The following is a 25,446-nucleotide window of genomic DNA, read 5'->3' on the forward strand; positions in this document are numbered from 1 at the left end:
CATTAAAATAAATAAGAATTATTAATAAATAAGAAATAAATATAACAAATAAATACAAACAGTTGACTGGAAAGTACAGGAAAGTGGTCAGGGGGAAAGAGAATATTGCATCTGCTACTCCCCCTGTCTCATGATTGGCTAGATCCATCACCACAGAGGAAGTAGAGGTTTGTTGGGGAAGTACCTTTAAGGCGGAACTCCCGCAAGATTTCTCTAAGTTACAGATCCTCTGCCAGCAACAAGATGGCAATGGGCTGCTGTATTGTTTTCTATTTTTGGCTGCTTTTGCTTTCTGTTCTGTTTGCATTTGCGTTTTCTGTTTTTTCAGCCCTTGCGTTTCTGGTTTTGATGTTGTGGGGTTACAGCTGAGGGTTTTAAGTTAAACCTGAATGGTTTACAACTAGTGTAGAATGTGTAGAATGTCACAACTCACTACGATCAGTGATTCACAGTAAAACAGATCACTACATTAAACCTGTATCAGTTAAACACTGGATAACTGGCTCAACATGGTCAAACCATGTAAAGTCCTCCTTCCTTTTTTGTGGTCAGTCACCACACAGACTATTAGCTAAAGTGCCACATGTACTTGGTGCAGTTTCTCATTTCACAGTGTGTCTGTAGTAGCAAATACCTGATATATTTTTGGGTCTGTGTGCCACAGGCTAGAGCAAATAGCAGCTGTCCTCTAAAAAACCTCTAAAGTATCTCAATTTTTGGCATTGGCAGTCGTCCTTTACACAAATTCATGATGAATGAACCAACATTAGTTCACTGATGTTAAACACTTGAACCCACAAACTTGGCCCTAAAGCTTTAAACACATTTAAAACATGTCAAACTCCTCCAGCAAGCCTGTTCCAGCAAGCACTGGCTGATGTGAACTGTTATCGCAATTGGTAAAAGCAGGCTTTGCAACAACATTGGGTTCTGTAATAAGCGTTTATGAAATGTTATGTAGGTTTACAGCAGGGATTTGGCCGCGGGCCAGATATTTTTCAAACTGTTACGTGGCGGGCCACAAAAAAAAAATCTGTTTTGGATTTGGGTGCTACAGACTAGCAGCTCTATAGCCCAGAGGGTTGTTAAACCCATTTGCCAAACTTTGAGTTGATCTCAAAGCAGGTAAACCCAAGAAGAAAGGAACAAATAAATAAATGTATAAACACACCGCTCCTTATGCGGGATGGAACCGGTGTCATCAGGGTCGCGGGTCAAAACACTAACACTGCCCTGGCTAGTGATTTGGGACACGGCCGGGAAAAAACGGCCTTATATAGGGAGCCCGAGAACGAGTGGAAAGACGAAAAGTCACGGCGAGCGCAACAGAGAGACAGCAGAGGAGTGTAAACAAAAGCTCTCCAGAGAAGCATTTTATTTATTCTTTTTTTTTTCATTATCATTCATTATAGTTCAAACAACCTCACGAGCCTGATTCATGCTTTACAACATGTGTAATAATTGATTGTAGGTTTATAACTTTTCTACTTTCTAGGAACTTTCTACATATAAACAAAGCTTCAATTTGCTCTTGGACCTTGTGGCACACACACCATAGCTGCCTTGCTTCCTTCAGTCTTGGATAAACTCGAAATATATTGTAGTAAACACAGTATTTGTCAGGAATGTCAGATCTCCATCTGTCCAATCATGGACAAAAATACTTTGGAGGACTGTGAACACTATGAAAGGACTGACAATAAAATAGAAACAGAATGATAATAATAAATAATAAATAATATACTGAAATCAACAATAAATAAAGAGAGATGGTACTCCCTGAGGTAAAACACACGCTTGCACATTTTTTTTACTTAGTATTTAGCCCGCAGAAGTGTGTAGTCTCGAGCTAGCTTGGTTAGGTAGCGCTCGAGATCCCTGAGAATAACGTAGCCCTCCAGGCGAGACACCCACCTTGAGGGTCCAGACACTTGAGTGGTAAACTTGGCCTTGGACGACGCAGTGACCGTAGTGGCCTGAGTTACATCCTCAGAGCTGGAAGCTGCTTCTGTACTTCCAAATACGGTCCGTCTTTGTTTTTCGTTGGTGCTGGCTGCCGGGTCCCATGGGGTGGAGGCCAAAATGTGTTTCAGAGTGGAGCGAGGCCCAGACATGCTGGCAATGGGGCTGGAGGTTGAAGCAGAGACTGTGGAGGTCGGGTTGGAGGCACGAGGAATCGTCTGCACTGTGCTAGAAGGTCCCTCTGTGCTTGTGAGGGGAGACTGGGTTGGAGTGGGGTGTGTTGGGCTAGAAAAGGCGCTGGTCGGGGCAGCGGTGGGCACAGAGTCAGTAGTGGGGTCCTGATTGAAGACCTTCATGTCCGCCAGCTGTGAAGAAGAAACACACAAGTGTTAGTCATTTAGGCTCGTTTATTCAAAACACACGTGGGATTTCAGAGAATGGAGTGTGAAAGCACGAGTGTGAAACCATCGTCATGCAGCCTGTCATAACTTTGCACCACTGACTCCGTGCTGTATCACTGGATATGAATTTGGGAAGTAAAAACATAACAGCTTAATGTAATGGCTTAGTTTGTGGACGATTTTACAGTGTTTAATGCACTTATGACCCTAAAACAAAAGCAATAAAGGAGAACTCAGGTGTGAAATGGGGCTGGGGTGATTTCATGTAGTGAAACATAATAACGAGTACAAACTTTTATCAAATAGCCCACCTCTGTTTACTCCCAGCTTTCATAAATACATAGAAAAACAAATGATCACAAATAAATTATTGCTATTTTTACACCATAAACAAGCTCAAAATGCTCCACATTGGTTCACTAGTAGAATTCTCCAAATAAACTGTTTATAAAAACAATACTTTGAGGTAATTCTCTGGTTGTCACCATCTTTTAATTAAATCACAAACAGATTGATTGCAAAACGAATTATGTGGAAATGCATAAATTCCAGCTGTTTCTGAAAATATCTGGTGACTGTCTACATGACAACGAAGAGCACCATGCAACAAATGGCATAAACTTAGCTTAAAAGATTTTACCACTCAGAGACTTGTCAGCCAATTATCATGACTTAATTTTAAGATGGCTGCACCCGAAGAACTACCTCAGTAGAGTGTGCATATAAACAGTTTTTTTAATCAACAACCTTTACACTTTAAAAGTTCTCAGGGCCTCAGGGCTCTCAGAATTCTACCTCATGGAGTGTGGATCTACTCTGAGTTTGTTAATGGTGTAAAAATAGTCATTTCTTAGTCATCAGCTAAAGGCGCTGTATTTTGCAATGCTTTGAGTAAACATTGAGGTCGGCTATTCAACAAAAGTTTGTACTTGTTATCACGTATCACTACACCCCAAATTCATTTCACACCGGATTACTTGTTTAACTAAATTAAAACATGAACAACTCTTTTTTTTGTTCCTTTAAAATTGTATTAAATTAAGATGTGTGCAAATTAGAGTATCATGCAAGAACACCATGCTAATGTCACTTCTAACAAAAACACTCACTCTTTGCAGTGTTTTATTACACAGGTAAGGCCCATGCTTTTCAAGGTATGAGGAATCTGCACAGAGTAGTGGAATTGACTCTCCATGAAATCAATTTAAAACAGTGTTCTCAAGTCTCACGTTTTGAGCGTGTGACACATGCACCTCAGCGAGTTCACACGCCACACATGGTATTTCTCACGCTTGCCAATCCATCGGCTGCATATTATAATGTACTCTTGTTGAGCCAATCAGGATATAGATCGATCTGTTGTTAGGCAGACCTAGTCAAAGAGGGTGGAGTTTCAGCCAGAGTGTCAGGCGTGAAGAACTGTCCGATTCGAAAGTTCTGAAACACACGTCGGTGAACAACTGAAGAAGAACTGCGCACTCCACCACCACCAACCCGCCCCCAATCTCACGCCCACCAAACTTCAAAACTTGAGAGCCCTGATTTAAAATAACATTTTAACATTTTTGCTTAATTTTTGCATAAACAAGGTCCTCCACCCTTGGCCAGTGTTTCACTGAATTTGGCCCTGAACCCCTCTATAAACCTTAAAAGTGATTTCAGTCATCTAAGGTCACTACAGAGGATGTTACCAGATTTTACTCACAACTTTGATAACAAACTTTGATAACTGTCCCCAAGATCACAACCACAAATACACTGAGTCCTTTCCCAACAAAACTCATTCCTTCTTATCTACAACCCACTGACCACACAGTAAATTCACCAGTGATAAATCAACCCTGTTAATGCTAATTTTACACCAACAGTGTTTATTAAACACTGGTGAATTTACTGAGCACCTGATCTCTCATCTCTCTACTTCTGACAGTTCCTTCATTACTTTTCTCAGAACACGGCATCTGAACCCAAATTCCACCAACCCAGACGTGACTGACTTTGCTGCCAAAACTCCAACGTCTATCTCTATCTCTACTGACATACTACTAACATATGCCTGCCACCCTCACCTCAGCCACCAAATCGGCAAACAATAACGCAGTGTTTGGTATAAATAAATGGGTGTTTTCCCTTATTTAACTGAACAAAAGACAACAAAAAAAAAATCGATTGCCATATATTTAGTGCATTCCTAATAAAGACGAAAATCCATCAACAAAAAGGCAATCAGGGAAAGAGGCTTCACGGGTATTTTTCAAATTGAACTTACATGAGCTGAGTTTTGGTTAACAGTTAACTCTGGGAAACCCTGTTTCTGTGGGAAACCCTACCTCACATTTTTTAGAAGTAGCCTGTCCTAATTTGGCTAGCATTAGCATTAAGGTCAAACTGTTAGCATAGTCATCCAGATAACTAAATACACTCCAATCTCCAAATCTCCCTAAAAATTAGGTGAATCATTAAAACCCACAGTAAAAAAATTGCCAGAAATAAAATAGTTGTCTTGCTATTCAGTTTTTAATTGACAATCATTTTTTGATTTACTTAAATTGGTAATATATGACTTGTGACTTGCAAGAGTTCTAATATAAAAAATCACTTGAAGTACACTTGACCTCTATAGCATTGATGTAATGTTTAGTTGGAAGATCTATATGGCTGATGGATGAGAAAAAGCTGAACAGCAAACTAATTAATAAAGGCTAATTTTCTGCCTGATATTACACATCTTAATCTTGAGAATTTCTATTCAAGCATTACATAAAAAGATTTCATGTTTGATAAGAAACATAACTACAAATTCTTATCATACTTGTAAAAAATGTAAGCAAAAATATAATGCATAACAATCATAACATTGGCTCTTTCCTAAAAATCATTTTCCTGAATACAAACCAAACAGTTCATGTCCTAAAAAAGTTTAGTTTTGTTATGTTTGTCTAGATTGTATGTCTATTTTTAAACCTGCAGAATTTGGGTTTGATTCCTGTTACTGATCTGGAGTTATTCAGTGGAGTAGAGAGAACTTCTCCAAATGTCCTGCAGGAGATTTCAAAGTGCTAAAAGTTTTTACTTTTTTTACTGCAGAGAAAAAGGGTTTTATATCATCTACACTTGTAGCCTGTATACATTCTAATGCCTGTTAAGGGGTTAAAACTGAATCAACTGAATATATTGAATCATCTATGAATGACACAAAGAGAAACTATCAAGTGACAATCACAAAAATAACTACAATTCCGAGTTATTTTGTTGTTGCCCAAGTGTTCCTTGAAATCATTAAGCATGTGGGAAAGTCTTCTAAATACATAGATAAGAAAAAAAGTCCTGCTGTGAAGAGCCCCAAAACTTCCTGTGGACTTTTGGCACAAGCTCTAACGATTGCCGAGCTCTCCAATGTTTTGCAATGGTAGTGTAAGACTTAGTCATCATTTAGAAGGAGCAGACACAAGAGGGGGTGGAACTTGTTGGTGGTATTTGTTTCATGATATTAATTTAGAAAGTTATGCCTGGGTTTTGTAGAAAAACCTCAAGAAAACAGGTATCTACAAGCCAAACCAAATGATCTGAATCAGCTGGTAAGTTTATTAGGGCAATGTCAAGATGATGCACTGGGATACAACACTTAATCTATTAATACAGGTGTTTCATTCAGTCCTATTTTGCCACAGGTGTCTAAAGCCAAGCCCTTGGCCATGCAGTCTGAATGATCAAACTTTAGACAAAAAAAAAATTGGTGATTCTACTGGGTCACTGAATTTCAGTGTGGTATTTTAAAAGAATTACTTCTGTAACAAGTAAGTTGGTTAAATATCTTTGCTTCTAAGTGTTCCACCATGCAGAATTGTAAACAAACACACTGTTAGAGCTGCTGCAAAGTAGGGAACTGAGCCCATAATAAATCAATATTGCGGCATAGATGTAATGTGTAATGTGTAATTAATACTTTTGTTCATTTAATGTGTCAGCTCTGGAAAAAAATAAGAGACCACTTCAGTTTCTGAATCAGTTTCTCTGATTGTACTATTTATAGGTTTATATTTGAGTAAAATAAACATTGTTTCTTCCACATTCCAAATACAAATATTCTAATTTAGAGCATTTATTTGCAGGAAATAAGAAATGAGTGAAACAACAAAAAAGATGCAGAACTTTTGCACCTCAAATAACGCAAAGAAACAAGTTCATATTCCTAAAGTTTTAGGAGTTCAGAAATCAATATTTGGTGGAAGAACCCTGGTTTTTAATCACAGTTTTCATGCATCTTGGCAATTTCTCCTCCACCAGTCTTACACACTGCTTTTGGATAACTTTATGCCACTCCTTGTGCAAAACTCCAAGCAGTTCAGCTTGGTTTGATGGCTTGTGATCATCCATCTTCCTCTTGATTATATTCCAGAGGGTTTTTAATTTGGTAAAATCAATGTGGACTCTTATTTTTGTCCAGAGCTGTACATATATAATATTACAGACAGTAATATGTGTATGTTACACACCCATCATATCAAATAAAACAAGTGTGTGCTTGTGTGTGTGTGTGTTTGTGTACATACCTGAGAGTTGACCTGTCTCATGAGGTCACGCAGATCCAGCTGAACTCCAAGCATGCTTTGGGGCAAGGAAAGTTGGGGTCTTCCTCTTTTGTTTCGCCTTTGCATCGTCCTGTCTGCAGCACCCTCTCTCCCTTCTTCCATCTCCATCTCCAGTTTCTGACGCTGGCTCTCCAGGTGGCTCCAGAAAGTGTTGAGGTCACGAGAGGCCGAGGACAAGCGTTCAGTGTCCTACACACACATGTATACACACATAATGACAAAATGAAAAACTGTAGCTTATTTATAGTATTGTTATGTATTGACAAATTTTCAACAGCATTAAGACTCTCTTTTGTCTAATAAACACACAAACACACACACACCTCCATCTGTAGCCAGGTTCGGTACTTTATGGTGATGGATGGCAGTGTGTTCAGGACAAGTCTTCTGTCCTCAAAGTGACTGTCGCCAAACTGTTCTTCTTTCTGTCACATATAAAGAAAGAAAAATGAAGTTTAGTAAATATACAGGGTCACGTGTCAGGAGGGTTATAACACACAGCAAATTCTGTTTTTTGGAATAAACTCCCTGAGAGTTGATATTAACTCATTTTCTGTGTATATGCGTGACCATTGAATACACTCTATGATAGAGTTAATGTAACTCTTTCTGTGGGAGTTGGCCTTTAAATCTGAACTGTTGTGGGAGTTAAAATACTTGTCCCATCTAGAGTAAAATACAGCTCTCAGCCTAGAGCATTTAGGAGCAAAAATCACAACATAAAGCATCATTACTGATTACAATCCTGCATTGCAGTTCTCAGTGCAGTATATATATATATATATATATATATATATATATATATATATATATATATATATATATATATATATATATATATATATATATATATATATATATATATATATATTGCTCTTATAGCCAACAACACATCAGCTAGGCAACCAACCATTATATAAAATATAATGAAATATCCCATGGAAGGCAGCCCTGGTGGGCAAGACTACACACCTATGGTAAGCTGGGATTGGGGGACACGCAAATTAGAGAGTTCATTCACGCTCCTCAACACCTTGGAATAAAGTCTGAAATACGACACAGCCAAAAAGTTTCCCTCAACTCAACTTGTAGTTTAAGTCAGAGAATAAACTCCCACAATTTAACACTTTCACACATTTTTGTTTAACTCCAAAGGATTTTTTTTAACTCCAAAAAATTGCTGTGAAGGGTTTTGGTGGCTTCCAGGTGGGAACGTAGACAACGTAGGACCCACTGACAATGGGCAACCTGTTGGGCTAGCCATACAGGCCCCAGACGGGTGTTTTATTTATGATATTATTATAGATTCCAGTTATTTCATTTTTAATGTAATACTCATGCATGCTGCTGATTCAACTGCAACGGAAGAAGTGTAATAAAAATGTAACAATCCAGGCTAGCTTGGGGCTAACACATCTAACAAGCTAACAAGCTTTTAGAATTTTTTCAGAGGCATTCTACATTAACCAGAAACCATAATCAATAATTTGCAGGTTGTAAAAAAGGGCAAGACCCTCACAGTTGATGTTACTTGGAAGATTGAGTTTGACCATGCCCAGCTGGCACGCAACCACATTTATTTAAATTCTTAAATTTGAAAACAGATAGAAAAACTAGACAACCTTAACAAAACAAAAGGTTTGGAGGACATGAAATGTTTGGTTAGACCAAATGACCGATTTTACTATTTGTATTCATTATATTTTTTCAGTTGCAGATTTACCTGACTATTTTAAAATATTTTTATATTAAAATTACAATGAAGAATTTAATTTTCATGTTCGTATAAAACATAAAAGCTTTTTAAGCGATGTTTGAATAGAGATCCTCAAGATTTAGGTGTGTATTACCAGGCAGAACATTGACAAAAGTTGAAACAACACTGCCACATCAAGGTTGATTCAATTTTCAAAATCAACATCAAATCCAACGTTGATTCAACCATAACATAATCGTTGATTTAACATTGATTGATGGTTGAAATGCCAGCTGGGTGGGTATGGGAAGCAATGCTTTAAATGATAAAAGGTTGTTGATTGTTTCACCCATCAACTGTGTATCTGTATTAATAGAATATTTAAAACATACATAAATACACAGATAGAGAGACAGACAGACAGACAGACAGTGGGTGTTTGTGTACTTACGTATCGCTGCAGCAGTTGTTGCGCGCGAGCCCGGACGGAGCGCGTTAGTCTGAGTGAGTTGGAAAAGCTGCGATGCGAGTTCTGAAGAACTGAAGAACTGCTGCCCTCAGACAACAGAAAGCTCAACAACAGCCAGAACAGTGTACAGTCCATCTGAAACACACACACACACACTATTAAAACCAGAGTTAAATGACAGAAACACGGAAACCAACATTACATCAAATACTGTGGTCATTAATAAATAAATAACATGTTGCCATTTATTTACAAGACAAGATTTACAAGATTTAAGATTAAAACATAAAACCAGTCTATCATATTTATTTTACTTTTATATATATTTATTTCTCTCTGTTAATCAACCTGAAACTCAAATAAACTAAAAACAATCAAATATGAGAAGAAAACATATTCTCGGCCACTCTTTATTTTTTTTTTTGAAAATTAAACCCGGAGCATAAAAACGTATAAAAGTATGAAAATAAGATTTATAGACTTAAAAAATCGTAAATATCTGTCTGTCTATCTATCTATCTATCTATCTATCTATCTATCTATCTATCTATCTATCTATCTATCTATCTATCTATCTGTCTGTCTGTCTGTCTGTCTGTCTGTCTGTCTGTCTGTCTGTCTATCTATCTATCTATCTATCTATCTATCTATCTATCTATCTATCTATCTATCTATCTATCTGATCTTATCTTACTGGTTGCTGAAGTTGTTCTGAGGATCTATGTAACCCACATCGTTCTAAACTCCATTAGGTCCGCTCACTCACCTCTGTCAGTTTAAATGAACAGATGGAAGGACAGTGACAGGGAATCCTCACTGAGCCTCGCGCTGTTGATTGTGTGAGTGTGTGAGTGTGTGTGGTGGGTGTGTGTGAGTGTTCTTACAGGAGGAGAGTTTTATAGAGGAGTTCTGGGGATTTTTTTTATTTCCATGTGACTGAAAGTAAACGTCCCGTTTCACTATACACCATATCATAACCATCACCATAAATATGTTTACTATACTGTACTGCGCAAACGTTTTAGGCACCTGTGGGAATTTGATTAAAGAAAAAGCTTCTTATCTGTGAAATAAGTGTTTATAAGCTCAGTAAAACACTAACGTTAGCAATTAAGCAGAGCTTTTAGAGCACTGTTTTCCTCAAAACACCTCCTAATCTCTCCTCATCTGAGTTTAATAGAGTTATTTCTAGTTCTTATCATATTAATCAACACCTGGTTTGGTAAATTGGTAAATCTGGTAAATCAGATGAGCTGCTGACGGAACTGAACATAATATACACATGCTGGCTGAGGAGCGTTTTACTGTATTTATGTTTATTTGCATCTGTTTAAATCAAATGTGGTGTTTTTTCAGGTAAAAACACTCATATTGCTGAGATAAATGGATACGTGTATGCTTTGGTGCCTTAAACTTTTGCACTGTACTGTATGTATATAATAAATAAACAAACAACAAAGAATAAAATATGCGTACAGAAGTGTGATGTTGTTACATATAATGAAAATACAACCCCTCCCTCCCGCACACACACACACACACACTGGTAATTTTATCATACTATTCTGACAGTATATAGAACAGCTGAAAGACTCACAAAATTGGGTAATTACTAACAAATATTTAAGTGCATCCAGTGGACATTACTGCAATAGATAAAGATAAGCTAAAACGGTATATTACAACATTTTGTTAATATTGTTCGGGTCTATAATCTGTGAAGTTCGCTGGGTTTCGTCTCGTTGTAACATCATTGTGGGGGATCCCGTGGCGTAACTGCGAAACTCCTTAAAAGGGAATACTCTTAAAAACCTCAAATAGGAAACTCCTGTTTCTCAACGCCACTGATCTCTACTGTACTCACATTTCTGCTAACGGCAAATAAATGATCAAAGCAACTGCGTGTCATTCTATAGAAACGTTGGAATGAAAAAATGTTTCCTTACGTTTAAATTTCGTTAATACAGGCTATATCATTGCATAAGTTATTGAGTGTATAAATACGCAATAATGACAGCTTAATTATATTTAATCTTTTTTGTGCATTTATTTAAATATTGTATAAAACACCAGCGACAGTAACACCAGTGAGAATTATTAATAAAATCGCATTTTACTAAATAGCTGCGTGACTACTGAAATAGAAAATAGATAAAAGTCAAGAAATGCCAGTGAGTGACTATACTGGAGAATACATTTTTTCTTTTTTTAAAAAATGTTTTTGCCACATTTTTTTAAATCGTTTTTATGTTTTATATGACACTCACCTTTCACACATGACTCTTGGGAACAGCACTTATATGGTGTGAATATATGTATAAAGTTTTACAGTTTTCAAATTAACTAGTTAAATAATGACAGAAACTGACAGAAGAATTTGTATACCATCAAGAACTAACACGATCAAAGTCATACTAAACAATAGAACCCATAATTCTTAATATTTTGTAAGAAGTCAGTACATCTCAAATAAGAAAACGTGATACTTTATTATTCAAATAGGAACAATACACGTTCTACTAAAATACCGCATCTAAATTGTACGCTGGTTAATGATGTTCAATCTGCATAAAATGCATTTATTGTACATATTGCACATAAACAATTACATATTTAATAATTAGACTTTAAACACTGAAACAGAAGTGCAGTTATCAGTCTTAATAAGTTAGTATATTGTATTCTATTTAGTTTAATATAAAAAAAGCGTATTGCTTTAAAAGCATCGCGTGTGTAAATGAGCAGAAGCGTTACATTTCGGATGATGTAATTTTACACATGAAGATAGTTTGAATCAATCAATGTGTGACGTCTGGAGAAAAGGTGAAATAGGATTTCAACCCTGCTATCTGGTTCAGTAATGACCAATAAAAAAGACCACCGTGAAAACCTTAGAGCTTAAGTTTACAGGAGAAGAAAAAACTTTCTGAAAAACCTGAACTTTCTTTTGTCTCATTCATCATAGATTAATGTTTTCGAGCTGGTGATTTTAAATTATCTCAAAAAACATTTCTGAGAGTGTGCAGATATTCAGTAACAGGGCAACAATAAGACACAGAATAGAATAAACACTTATTTGACGGAAAAAATTAAAAAGGTTATTTAGAAGTTTCTTAGAGGACAAAAAAAAAACACCTGGAACTCCGATAATGTCCAGATAATCAGTTTTTTTTCCTGAACATAGTACCTATTTGTAACAGCTTTGGACAGGAGAATTTCAATGTATTCTCTAGGAAAATCATATTCCTGACATAATCAAGAATTTCTGCTTTTAAGGAACCCTGACCTGGGATGAGTGGTTATAAAACTGAATGAATAAACGCATATTTCTATATAATTTGACCTGGATTGTCCAACGCTTATGCAAATAGGGAAATTATGATTTACATGTGATATCAAAGGGCTTTGTTTGTGTTATGTCAAAATAAACTCACAAAATTCAATTTAGATAAACAAGACATTTTACAACTTTCACAAATGTAATTTGTCATCAATTGTGAGTTCCATACTGCTTAGAATAATATATAATTAAAAAACTAATATTGCTAAATTTATGGCTTAAAAAGGTTTAAATATTAAATAACAAATATTCAGTATTTGCACCATTTTTATTATTTTGTCATACACACACAAACACACACATATCAGAATCTTGGTAATTTACTGTTATTTACAAAATCTACAAAGGTTTACAGTTTTTTTTGTTTCTACTGAATGTTTAAAACTGTTGTACTATATAAAACATTACTATTTATTTTGTTTAAGAAGTGTTTTCTCTAAATGAATAAAATAATAATATAACAATAAAATATTAATAAAGTTATTAGTAATATTAGTATATATATTTTAAAGTAGTATTATTATTAATAGTATTATTATTAAAATGGAATGTCAACAGCTAATAACTAAGAATAATTACATATAACTTTCTGACAGGTAATGTACTCACTCTCAAGGTAACCTAAACCTGATCAAATATTTTGTAATTTTACTACTGGCATCTAATATTTCCAAGTTAATGTTATTGTAAAACAGCACTGAGTTGTGTGACGGGAGCTGTGCTGAGCTGTGAAATGGTAAATGTGGGTCGTATCTGACTCATGTGTGTAAAAATACAAAAGCTGCTAAAATAAAATAAAAATGAATATTTTTGCTAAAGAAACCCTCAGACCTAAATGAATTAACATAGAAAATGATTGCGGGTCGTTTTTCACCATTGTGTGCATTAAAGGACTTTTATTCAAAATGTAAATAAGAATGTATGATGATCAAAAACAAGTGAATTGAGAAATACCTTATAGTCTGAATAACTCAATTAATTTATTGCTAAGATATATCATAGAAACCCTCAGCCATTCATGAAGAAGTAAGACGGGAAAAAATAAAATTAGGATGTACAATAATAAAAAAGGCAGTTAAAAAAAGTAAAAATACAGGATGATTAAATTAATTAATTGCAATGATACAGAAAATTAAAACATCAAAGGGTTAAAAACAAATTACAATGTAATAGATACATGAAGGTGAAGTAAAATAATGATCACAGCTGACTCATGCACATCCACATTCCCTGAAGTGCTGCAAATAATCATCATCACTCAAACTCATAAACATGTTATTTGGACTCGATTTAGCATAAAACAAACAAAACAAAAAGCAAAACAAAGGTTTCTGCATTAGTCCCAGTAGGGGGAAGGACAGAATGTAAGATTGAAAGAGATGGACATGATGGGAATCTCCAAGGAGAAGGAATTCCAATTTAAAAAGAAAAAGTTTGTTCATTAAAAATTTAAATGTGTAAATTAAAGCACAATGCATATTCTGCCTTACCTTGTAATTAACTTGTGCTGCATCTGGTATGGGACAAATGAGGCAAAAGGCAAAAAATGTGCTGTGCTTGCAGTTCCCAAGACTGAAAGAGAAGTACTGCTTTAGAAAAAATACTTTGCAGATATTTCTGTACGAAAGGAAGTGAAATCATTTCTGGTTCAGGTGAGGGTTTAAGCTGACCTACCTTGGGAAGTGAGAAACCCACAGCTAAAATAAAGTATGCTGACCAAAATCAGCCTGGGTTTAACTGGGTTTAACTGTTTAACACATGCCTGAATTATAAAACCAGTATCTAGTTTGCTTGCAAATATAACATTTAATCTGTTCTCAGCCACAATCCCAGCTAGAGATCTTAACAAGTGTACCTTCTGAATGTTATGAATTTTGGTTTCTAGAGTGCTTAATCTCTTTTCTTTAAAATTATTTTTTTAAAATGTTTAATTATATATATTTTTTAAATATATTTAACCTTTTATGTATTGTCTGTATTGTTCTGAAAAAAAAAAAAATCTTGACTGGTCGAATCTTACATATACCTAGTTAGTTTGTTTTTGTTTTAAGAAAAACAAACTTAACACATATTTATGATTTCTGTTTTTGTTCAACTTTATTGTCGTTTTACTGATGCATAGATTGTACAGTACAGTGAAGCACTGTTATACTAGATCTATGTAGTAATAGACAGGTATTAGTGCAAGACAAACAATACACAATCAATACAATAAATACAAGTATGTACATGTGTGATTAAGTTGAAGGTAATACTGATTGTAGTAAATATGTAGTCAGTGATATAACTGGGTGATCATCTAATCTACAACTCCACTGTTGTTAAATATTAAAATGATGTTACAGTTGGTAACTTGAATAGGATTTTAGTGTCAAGACTTGAGCCTTTCTTTTTACTTGCAACTTTGTGAATTACTGTGAAGATGACCTAAGAGGAAGAATTGCTGCAAAGCTAAAAACTTGTCTGGGTTGAGAAACAAGCTGGATGTTCCAGGTGTTCTTAGTCAAGTCTAGGGCCGGGCAATATTATAAAAAAAGATTTTTAAAAATATTATTAATTTATGTAATGTACTTTTTTTCAATTTCTTACGTAACAACTGAACAAAGTTGATTGAGTTTTTGCAGACGAGCCAAAATGCCAAAAAGTAATTAACAGCATCATTTAGAGCATTCAAGAACAAGCAAGAGTCAAAAACAAGCAAACACACAAAAAACTTATATGAAGCCAATACAAAAAAATAAATATATTATTTTTTAAAGAATTGCAAGAAACTTCTTTCAACCTCACACACAGTAAGTAAGTAGAATTTTAAGCATCCTATTTTAAAATGACATTAAGCCAGTCATTCAATGAAGCAAATTAATTAAATGAAATTCCCAGCACTAGTTTCCTTTATCCCAAAGGAAAGCAATGTCTTAACTTTCACTAATAAATAAATAACTAAATAAAGCCGGTCTCAGAATTTTATGAATAAAACATTGTAGATATCTGCATTCTTTCTAGTAAACCCAGAGCTAAAAGAGGACATTGACATCATCAAGGTCTCTTTTCACAAGATTACTTAGATCTACAGTATAGGAGAATTTTAAAATACATGATGCGATTTTTTCATATGTCTTATTTGAATATGATTCATCTATGATCTACGTGAGATGTCAGAAAACAGTTGAAGCAACAGATAAAAAGTGGATTTATACAGGACTATATTTGTCCCTTATAGATTTCTTTTGTTTTTGCTTTTTTGTTTTGCTGATATTTTTCAGATTATCAAACAAAAATCAAAACCAGAGTAAAGCAAAAAGCAGGTTTTAAATGCTAATTTATTTTGTTAAGGGAAAGAAGCAATCCAAACAAACCTGGTCCTATAAGAAAAAAAGTAATTGCCCCTTTCTTGATGTTCTCCATATTCTGTGGCTCAAGAAGACAAAAAAGTGACTTTTTGGAAGGTGTGTGTCCCCGTTACATCTGGCATAAAACTGACACACAGTTTCAAAAAAAGAACATCATACTGAATGTAAAACATGGTGGGGCTGCTTTGCTGCTTTGGAACCTGAACAACATGCTGTGATTGATGAAACCATGAATTTTGCTCTCTACCAGAAAATCCTAAAGGAGAATGTCTGACCATCACTTGACCTCAGTGACCTTAAGCTCAGGTGTACTTGGGTTCTGCAGCAGGACAATGATCCAAAGCTCACCAGCAGGTCTACCTCTGAAAAGCTAAAAAAATAAATAAATAAGGTTATGGAGTGGCCTAGTCAAAGTCCAATTTATTCTGAGATGCTGAAGCATGACTTTAAACAAAGCTTTCATGCTCGAAAACCCTCCAATTGTGCTAAATTAAAACTGTTCTGTTCAAATTGTGTAAAGAAGAGTGGAGCCAAAAATCATCTTCAGAGATGTGAAAGACTTTACTACCAAGTTTTTACTACCAAGGGTAGTGCAACCAAGTTATTAGGTTTAGGGACAATTTTTTTTTTTTTACACAGGGCCATGTTGATTTGTATAGATATTTTCCCTAAATAAATTTAAAATTATAATTTAATATTTTTAATACTTACTCGTGTTATATTTATCTGATATTAAAATGGCTCAAAATTGTAAGCATGATAAAATCTGTAGGGTGGAAAATCCTATTTTTTTTACGGCACTGTACGTATATATATATATATATATATATATATATATATATATATATATATATATATATATATATATATATATATATATACAATTTATGGGTGATTATATACTAGCAAAAGCACCTTTCTGAAATCTCCTCGGAGATTCCCATCGCATCCAGCTAAGTGGTTAGGTCTCCCTGTATCTCTTTCAATCTCACTTTTTCTCCTTTCCCCCACTGGGACTCCCTGATGTCTTTTTTTAATCTTTGTTTTGCTTTTTGTTCTGTTTTCAGTGGGTGATCCCTCATCTCTTGACCAATGCTTTAATGCATTCTAGACTCAGTTCCAGGAATGCAGACATGCACTGAGTTTAATGCCTTCAAGTGCATTTAAGATAAGAGTCGGATGTAAACAGAACTGAAATGGTCACTGCTGTGCTTCCAGTTTCTGGTTCAATTTCGGGTTGAGCAACGCTTCACACTTCCTTACTGAACTCCATTCTCTGTTTCAGCTGAAAAGAGAATTTTTTTTATTATGTAACAAAAACATCACTTATTTTCAACAATAATCAATCGTCTTCCATTTCCTCATCCTCACCAACATCATCCTCCTGCACCTTATCTTTCTATCTCATTCTTTCCACTGTTCTCACTTGTTTTATTATAACAGCAATTACATTAAACCAGATGAAAGTAAAATATTTCATAAAATATAATAAAAAATACAAATCAAATATAAATAATGCTGTTAAATATTTAATTTATAAAACACTGAAAACAGAAAAAACTAAGCAGAAAAACAATAAAGTACAAACATTAATATGCCTCTTTAAAACCGACAAATATAAATATACTTCTGTACGTAAATCGTTGTGTTTTTTGTTATATAAGTATATGATATGTTTCTAATAAGTACTGTTTATTTGCTAAAAATGACATTTAAATGAATACAACAAATAATAATAATAATAATAATAATAATAATAATAATAATAATAATAATAATAATAATAATAATAATAATAATAAACATTCAATGGTTGTTTGTGTGTCATTTGTCCAATAAGCTCCTAAGGGAAGGACAGTATTTTCCAGATTTTTTTAGAATTTTTTGATTTTTTATTCAGATTAAGGCGAAGAACTGAAGGTGAAAAAGTCAGAAGGAACATATTTAATTTTAGTCATCTCATACACTGTAAAAATACAGTTTGTTCAAACTCTTCCCCAGGAAGTTACATTATTTTCTTGTATTTAATTTTACGAAAAGACAAGAATATGACATTTATTGAAATGTGTCAAGCGATTTTACAGTGAGAACATACAGTAAATTGTCTGTTATTATGACCTCTGTTGTTGTAAATATCTCACAATTTATATTGGCAATCATAAAATCTAATTGTCTATGCCAGAAAATGTTCTTATTGTATATGTAATAAGTTGTACTTGAGCACCCCTAAAACTATTACCTACTGTTCCTATACAGATACTTTTCCTGAAATAATAATAATAGAGAAGTTCTGTTAAGTATTGTGACAATGGAGTTTTCCTGTGGTTGCCTTTGGCATTTGTATTTAGTGAGAAAGACTGGATTTTTAGTAGTTTTACTAAGTGTGGTGATTTTGTGTTCTTTACTGTTTTAAAAGATGTTTGATGGTGAGTTTTTTGGGTAGTTTTAAGTAATCATGAGGGAACTAAGATATAAGCTTTTGGGGTGTTTAAACATGGGCTTACCATTACTTAATGTTTTTGAGTAAGGGTCTTTATGAAACACATTTAGTACTCTTTATTTTATAATGAAATAAGGACTACAGCAGCATATAGACAACATTTTATTTACTTTATATATTGTGTGTCTCTATGTTTTATAAATGTACAGTCCTAATAATTTATATATACAGCTAATTTACACATAGAGAATGTTAATGACTTTATGTTGATGGTAATTTATTCATTTTGAACACGTCTGACCTTTAATTTACACTTGGGATGTTGGCAGATAAAAACTGGATTGAAAATGATTTTTTTTCTAGCAGTAGCTGCACCAGAAAACGTCTATATAATTGTCTGTAGATATTTTAAACAGGGTGGATTTGTTCGATATCACCATCCGCAGCAGCTAACCTGATTTAATGTATTGAAGCATTGATACAACATTTTTTTAAAACTGCTTTAAATATTGGTAGACTTTTTTCCCATGTTTTGGGGACACGACAAAACATACATCTTTGTGGTAAAGACCAGACTTATTAATAACTTATTAATAACCTTGCTTCTTCTTATCTGCATGCTCTTCTGCTTACCTGTAAACCCCTTCTCACTATCAGGTCTTCTTCAGTTGGGCTGCTCACCATTCCCTCTTCTTTGTAGCTTTGGTGATGAAGATTTCCTCCTCATCTCTGGACATCCCTTACCCCACTGGTCTAACAGTATCATTCTTTGTCCATACTTTTACCTTTATATATTTATTCCTCAATACAAAACTAATCCATTCTCACCTACAGTACTATGCAAAAGGTTTAGGCACCAAAGCAAATTACACCAATCCATTTATCTCAGCAATATGAGTGTTTTTACCTGAAAAAAGCACCACATATGATTTAAACAGATGCAAATAAACATACATACAGTAAACAAGACAAGGAATTCTCATTTTTAACTAAGTATGTTGTATTCTGTGAGCCAAGCTGAAGAACAACGTGTAGATTCAGATTTCTCCTGGATGCTCCTCAGCCAGCATGTGTATATTATGTTCAGTTCCATCAGCAGCTCATCTGATTTACCAGATTTACCAATTTACCAAACCAGGTGTTGATTAATATGATGAGAACTAGAAATAACTCTATTAAACTCAGATGAGAAGAGATTAGGAGATGTTTTAAGGAAAACAGGGCTGTAAAAGCTATGATTTTTGTAAATTTGCTGTTTGTGTTTATTGTAATACTAGTGTTTTAGTAAGCTAATAAACATTTACTGCACAGATAAGAAGATTTTTCTTTACTGAAATTCTCACAGGTGCCTAAAACATTTGCACAATGCGGTATGTCCTCTCTAGAACTGTTCATATGTATGTTTGGGGTGTTATACGTTTGCTTGAATTTGGAGTTTTAAAGACATAGCATGTGGGTTTTGTCAGTTTGAAGAATTTAGTTTTGTCACCCTTATTAATAAACACAGTATTCTCAAATTAAAGGCTCAATCACAGAAAGAGTTCAAGCTATTTTTTTCATATTGTTAAAAGCCTGCAAACATTGGCTTATATCCCAGTGGTAGCACAAGAGTGAAAATTTTAACCCCAGTCTCAGTCAACAGCTTAAAATAAAAGTGACTTGCTCTTGCAGCCTACAACACAACAAGGCCTGTCAGATAGCAAATATATACATACAATTCAAAAGCACACCCACCATACAATATGGAAATATATGGTGCCAGGAGCCAATGGGAAAGATGCCTGAACTAACCTTGATTAAAACCTTGTAGTTGTAAAAGTAAACGTTGGTTGAAAACCTTGTTTCATTGGTTCAACAAACATTTTTAAGTTTACAGGTTAAGGTTCTTTGGACAAATTTTACTTAGTTGTACCGGCCAGTAAATTCTTAACTGCTATTGCTTATTAAGTTTAATTAAAGTGCTAATGAAATATGTTTTTCATTAATGATAGGAAGCTTTCTATTTATGAATTGTACCCTTACAATTACATTTACATTGTAACAGTGAACTCCATATGTTGTTTACATGTCTGCACACTGGTATATTTCCAGGACCTGTGGAATGTCATACCTGACCCAATGGGATTTTTTTACAAGGGGCCCACAGGCAGAGCCCCTGATAACACCTTTATGAGTTTGTTGGACATCACATCTTGAAACTACGGGCATTTTACCACAGATACCAAAGAAGACATTTCCAATTGATGACCATGAAACTGAGTGTTAAAGCTAAATAATAGTGAAAATCATCTTCTCTAAGTTCATTATTACTCAAAAAAATCCCAAAAGTAAATTGTCCCTAAGTCTTTAGGAAAATAAGTGAATGTCCACGCGTGGGTGTGTGTGGGTGTATGCGTGTAGCATTCTGGAAACAGCCCTCACCCACGCGTTACCAGGACATGACGGCCTGCACTGTGCTTAAACACGTGCTACCATGCAGACGACTCGGGGAATACCAGGAAGTGATATTATGACATGATGAGGATTTCTACTCAACTCAGAGTACATCTTTAAAAAGGAAGTAACCCAAATTACTGTACTTCTGCTGCTTACGCAGAGCTTTACGCACCCATACATGCTGCAAAAATCAGATCATAAAGATATTAATATATACAGGCACACACTGATGTTTGGGCGTCTTAGTGCAAATGACATGTTTTGTGGTTTTCTTAGGTTAAATATGATATTTCGCCACACACATTTCAGTCCAGTTTCTATTAATTTTAAATATCGTCACTATCTCAATTTTTGTCGATTTTTAGTTTACTACATAATTTATCCAGACAAACTGTCCCTTACACTGTGCCAAAATTTCTTGATGAACGGACCAAAGGAAACTTTTCAAGATGACCTGAAATAAACTCTTTTTACATTGACTTCCATTTGGAGATAAGTGTTTTTCATTGGACAGCGACGATATGCTTTCTGCAATCCTTTACAGACAGCACATCTAAAATTAAAGGCATTGGACTGGACCCTGATTTTCTTCCAGATTTGCCATGTTTATTTATTTATTCAACTTCATCTATCTTTCCATCAAGTCTCACACCACCATGTTTCACAGTAGGATGGAGTGTTCAGGCTGATGCACAGTTTTTCTGTCACACATAGCGCTTCGAATTTAGACCAAAAAACTTCAACTTTGGTCTCATGTGAACACATGGCTTGTGTCAAATTGCAACAGCCCTTCTTATGTCTTTTTATAAATAATAGTTTATTTTTTCTTGTCACTCTTCCGTTAAGACCAGATTTGTTAAGTGAATGACTAATAGTTGCAGTTGCCAGTGCATGAGAAAGCAAAACACCCTCAGATCATCACTGAGTCACCGCCATGTTTCACAGCAGGCACAGTTTTTCTTCAAAATACGCTTCAGTTTTCTTCTGCCAGACATTCTAGAGTTCGCCTTAAAGCTTTGGCATAAAGCCTGTCAGCATTTAATATGGGCCTTCCTGTGCAGATTGAAACCTGAAAATGCTCTCTAAAACAACAGGAATTGCTAGGTGTTCCTAGTATACAGTGGTCAGTACCTACTAAAATAGTTTAAAAAAAGTTTTAATGAATAGTGAACCGATAACCAACAGTGTAATAGGTGCCCAAGTCTCACTGTGACTTCCTGTGGGAGGATGGTTAAATTTAGCACCTTCAATCACAGATACAACGCCTCTTTTTTGGAAGCTGATGGACAGACGATGTGAAGTGTGATTTTAAGTACAGAATTAGAACAGAATGCCTGTTTTTGGTGCACTGCTAGATCTGAAGATCACCAGCATCCAATATTAACAATCAACCTTGTCTCCTGTGCAGAGGAATTTCTCCGGATTCTCTGAATATTTTGATGATGTTATGTGCTATAGGTGGTGGGCAATATTACATTTGGGAACCTTTTTTGAATTTGCTCCACAATTCTTCACAGATTGTTCTGCTAATCTTTGCTTCTAAGAGCCTCTCACCCTCACTGAAATGCTCTTTTATATACGTCATGTGAATTAATTGCACATTGCATGCATTTTAGTACAAATTATTTTTGCGCACTTTTGTTTTCTTGTCCAAACTGTCATAAGTTTCGAATGAACTTTTCATGGAATGGTAAAATGTCTTACTTTCAACATCTGATATGTGTTTCATGCTCTGTTAAGTAAATAAAATACGAATGTTTCTTGTATACAGTGGTCAGTATCTACAAAAAAAATTGTTTAATTGTTTAAAGAAAGAATGAATGGTAAACTGATAACTGACTGGGTAATGGGTGCTCAAGTCTCACTAGCTAGTCTGATCCCAAACCAGCACAAACTGGTAAAAGAGTTGTCATGTGTAGTTTGTGTCTAGACAAGTCAGAACTGTTTTTATTAGGGAACCTACACAATATTATGGCGATAGGTGCATTACTATAAACATATGTATCAATATCACACAAAAACCTTGTATCTTAAAAAGTACAACTAAATAGATGTTATTTTTATAGATTTAAGAAATTTTACACAGAATGAAGACCAATTGCCATTTTAAAAAAAGGTAAAGACCCAAAGAAGTGAGTGAATCTACTGTAGAATGAATTTGTTAAATATTAATATTACATAACATTTGGCAGACGCTTTTGTCCAAAGCGACTTACAATAGTGAAGTACAAAGTAATAGAAGTTTAAGGTAAAACATTTTTAGACAGGGCCCAAAGGAGGTCAAAGGGAGATAATGGGATAGAGAAGTGCAGGAGGGGAAGAAGGAGATGAGGTTAGAAGTAGTTAGAGTTTGTTAGAGGTGTTAGGAGAGTAAGTGCTCTTTGAAGAGCTCTGTCTTCAGGAGTTTCTTAAAGATAGCGAGAGATTCTCCTGATCTGGTAGTGGAAGGTAGTTTGTCCCACCATTGGTGAACTCTGTATGAAATCAGTCTGGATTGCTTTGTTTGAATGTTTGGCAAAGCGAGGCAACGTTCATTGGAGGAGGGCAGTTTAAAGGAGTATTTTAAGTCAAAGTATATTAATGGCAATCGGGTGTCAGGTTGGTTCAAAACTGGGCTGTAAAACATAATTATCACATTTTTCAAACATTAAATTTTATGTCTTGCAGGCGAATTAATGTACTTAATACTGTACATAAAATAGCAGACACACACAAACACACACTGACCGCCTTTTCCACTCAGCCTAGAAACTCTTCTCTCTTTAGGTCATTTTCTATTCCTCTTTTTACTGCTGTTTCCACGAAACATAAAATGTGATGCAATTTTGCCTTTCTCTCTCTCTGTGGATGAACAATTTGAACAGTTTGCAATTTTCTTTTTGCGTTGAAGTGCTGGTCTCCCCCGGGTCCTTCCCTTCTCTTTTCACAGTTTCTGATTTCTTTATCACTTTTCCTTTAAATGCTCTTCATATGAGGAAACTCAATTTTTTTTTATACTGAGGTCCTGGTTATGTCACATAAACAGGGAATACGGTATATTACAATTCATGCTTACATAAAACACCCACATGCTCACACTTCTATTTATTTAGAAGACTTTACCATAATTCTTCCAGGGGCGGAGTCAGACAAAAAATTTGAACACCCAGGGTTTAGCCTAAAAGTCCAGGACCATGCTCATCTTTATTTATTTTCCCATTTACAGCAGCTGTATGAATTGTTGTTTAATTAACTCGAAACAACAGAATGTCCAAACTAATATGTGCACCCTTTATGCAAAACAAGTTAGTAGATAATTGTGAAAAGGCAAGTAATTCTGAGGAGCTTACATCATTTTCTGTACCTAACTCCAACTATCCATCATTCTGAAACTCTTACACAATAAATGTTCGATTCAAATAATATTGGCAAATTACAAGTTTGGCACAGAAACTGCATTATTACTCTTGAATTAATATTGGAATGGAATTTAATGAATTAAGTCAAGGATGGGACACAGCAGTCCAGAGTAAAGCTGGAAAACAGATTTAGTACAGTTTGTAATTATAGTACAGCAAAGTGCCCTTATGTGATAAGCAGAGATGATAAAATGGACAAGGAGGTGGACCTAAACTTTTCTTTCAAAAATACAAATACAAAATTGTTTTAGTGAATACATGGTATTATATATAATAATTAATTAATTAAATGTTATCTATTTTGCTTAATTTTATTTAAACACAGTGACTTTACCAATTATTGAAGTTGCTGAATGTTTTTCTGTGGCTGGGGGCTGTGGTTGACTCCTTTGAAAAACTTTCCTAAAAAAACATATTTAACTAACCTAATGTTAGCTATCTACAGACTGAATCCCACACAGCACAACTTAGTCACAACAGATCAATCAGTACACAGCCATATTTTCTATAGCCACAGCCATATCTTTCCTCCAAAGGATGGTAAGATCATATGTATGGGAGTTTGGGTGGATGGTTAAATTTAGCATATTCAACCACAGACGCAGCTCCTCTGTTATGGAAGCTGGTGGACAGGCCATGTGAAGTGTTTCTAAACTCCTGCAGTGATTATTATAGTGGAGAATCATGCCCGTTTTTAGTGCACTGGGCCTGAAGATCACCAGCATCTAATACTGACCATTGATCTTGTCTCTTCTGCAGAGGGATTTCTCCAGATTCTCTGAATCTTTATTAATGTGCTATATGTGGTGGGCAATTTTATATTTAGGAACATTTTCTAAATTGTTCCACAATTTGTAGACACAACTTTTCCAGCCCTTTTGCTAATCTTTGCTTCTGAGAGACTTTTTATTAGTACCAGACTTTTGTTTTCTTGTCCAAACTGGCATGAAGTTCTGGGCAGATCCTTCAGTGCCTGGATGCTGCCCTCCTCCTTTCTGCTGTCACTTATGCACTATTTATTTGCAATAGGTAACTAACCACCACACTGCTTCCTGTAATCCTCAGATTCATTTCCCAGATTCATGTTTTTTCAGTGTTTTTAGGTGTTCTTGTTGATATATAAATATATTGTTTGTATATTTCCAGCTGCTTCTGTTTTGTCCTTTTTGTGCTGCGGTAACAGTAGAAATATAAATCTTTCCTCAGCTTTTAGACAATGATATTGCCACATACACTATATTGCCAAAAGTACCCAGTCGTCTGTCTTGTGTTTTTGAGGTATCGATGCAGCTGCTCGGCCGTAGAAACCCATTCCATGAAGTTCACTAATTTTGGTGGGTGATTGACCAATTTTTCAATATA

General features: G+C 35.0%; 1 protein-coding gene across 1 annotated transcript; it reads right to left on the reverse strand.

Moving 5' to 3' along the window:
* Positions 1 to 1,814: 1,814 nt before the first annotated feature.
* LOC111191990 (uncharacterized) lies at positions 1,815 to 18,934 on the reverse strand. Its single transcript, XM_022668320.2, has 5 exons — positions 18,884 to 18,934; positions 9,103 to 9,255; positions 7,279 to 7,380; positions 6,917 to 7,144; positions 1,815 to 2,327 (listed from the first exon to the last, which is right to left on the reverse strand). The coding sequence occupies exons 1-5, from the start codon at positions 18,932 to 18,934 to the stop codon at positions 1,815 to 1,817; spliced, it is 1,047 nt and encodes a 348-aa protein (XP_022524041.1).
* Positions 18,935 to 25,446: the final 6,512 nt, after the last annotated feature.

This window comes from Astyanax mexicanus, chromosome 1, assembly GCF_023375975.1.
Source record: "Astyanax mexicanus isolate ESR-SI-001 chromosome 1, AstMex3_surface, whole genome shotgun sequence".
NCBI classification, from domain to species: domain Eukaryota; kingdom Metazoa; phylum Chordata; class Actinopteri; order Characiformes; family Acestrorhamphidae; genus Astyanax; species Astyanax mexicanus.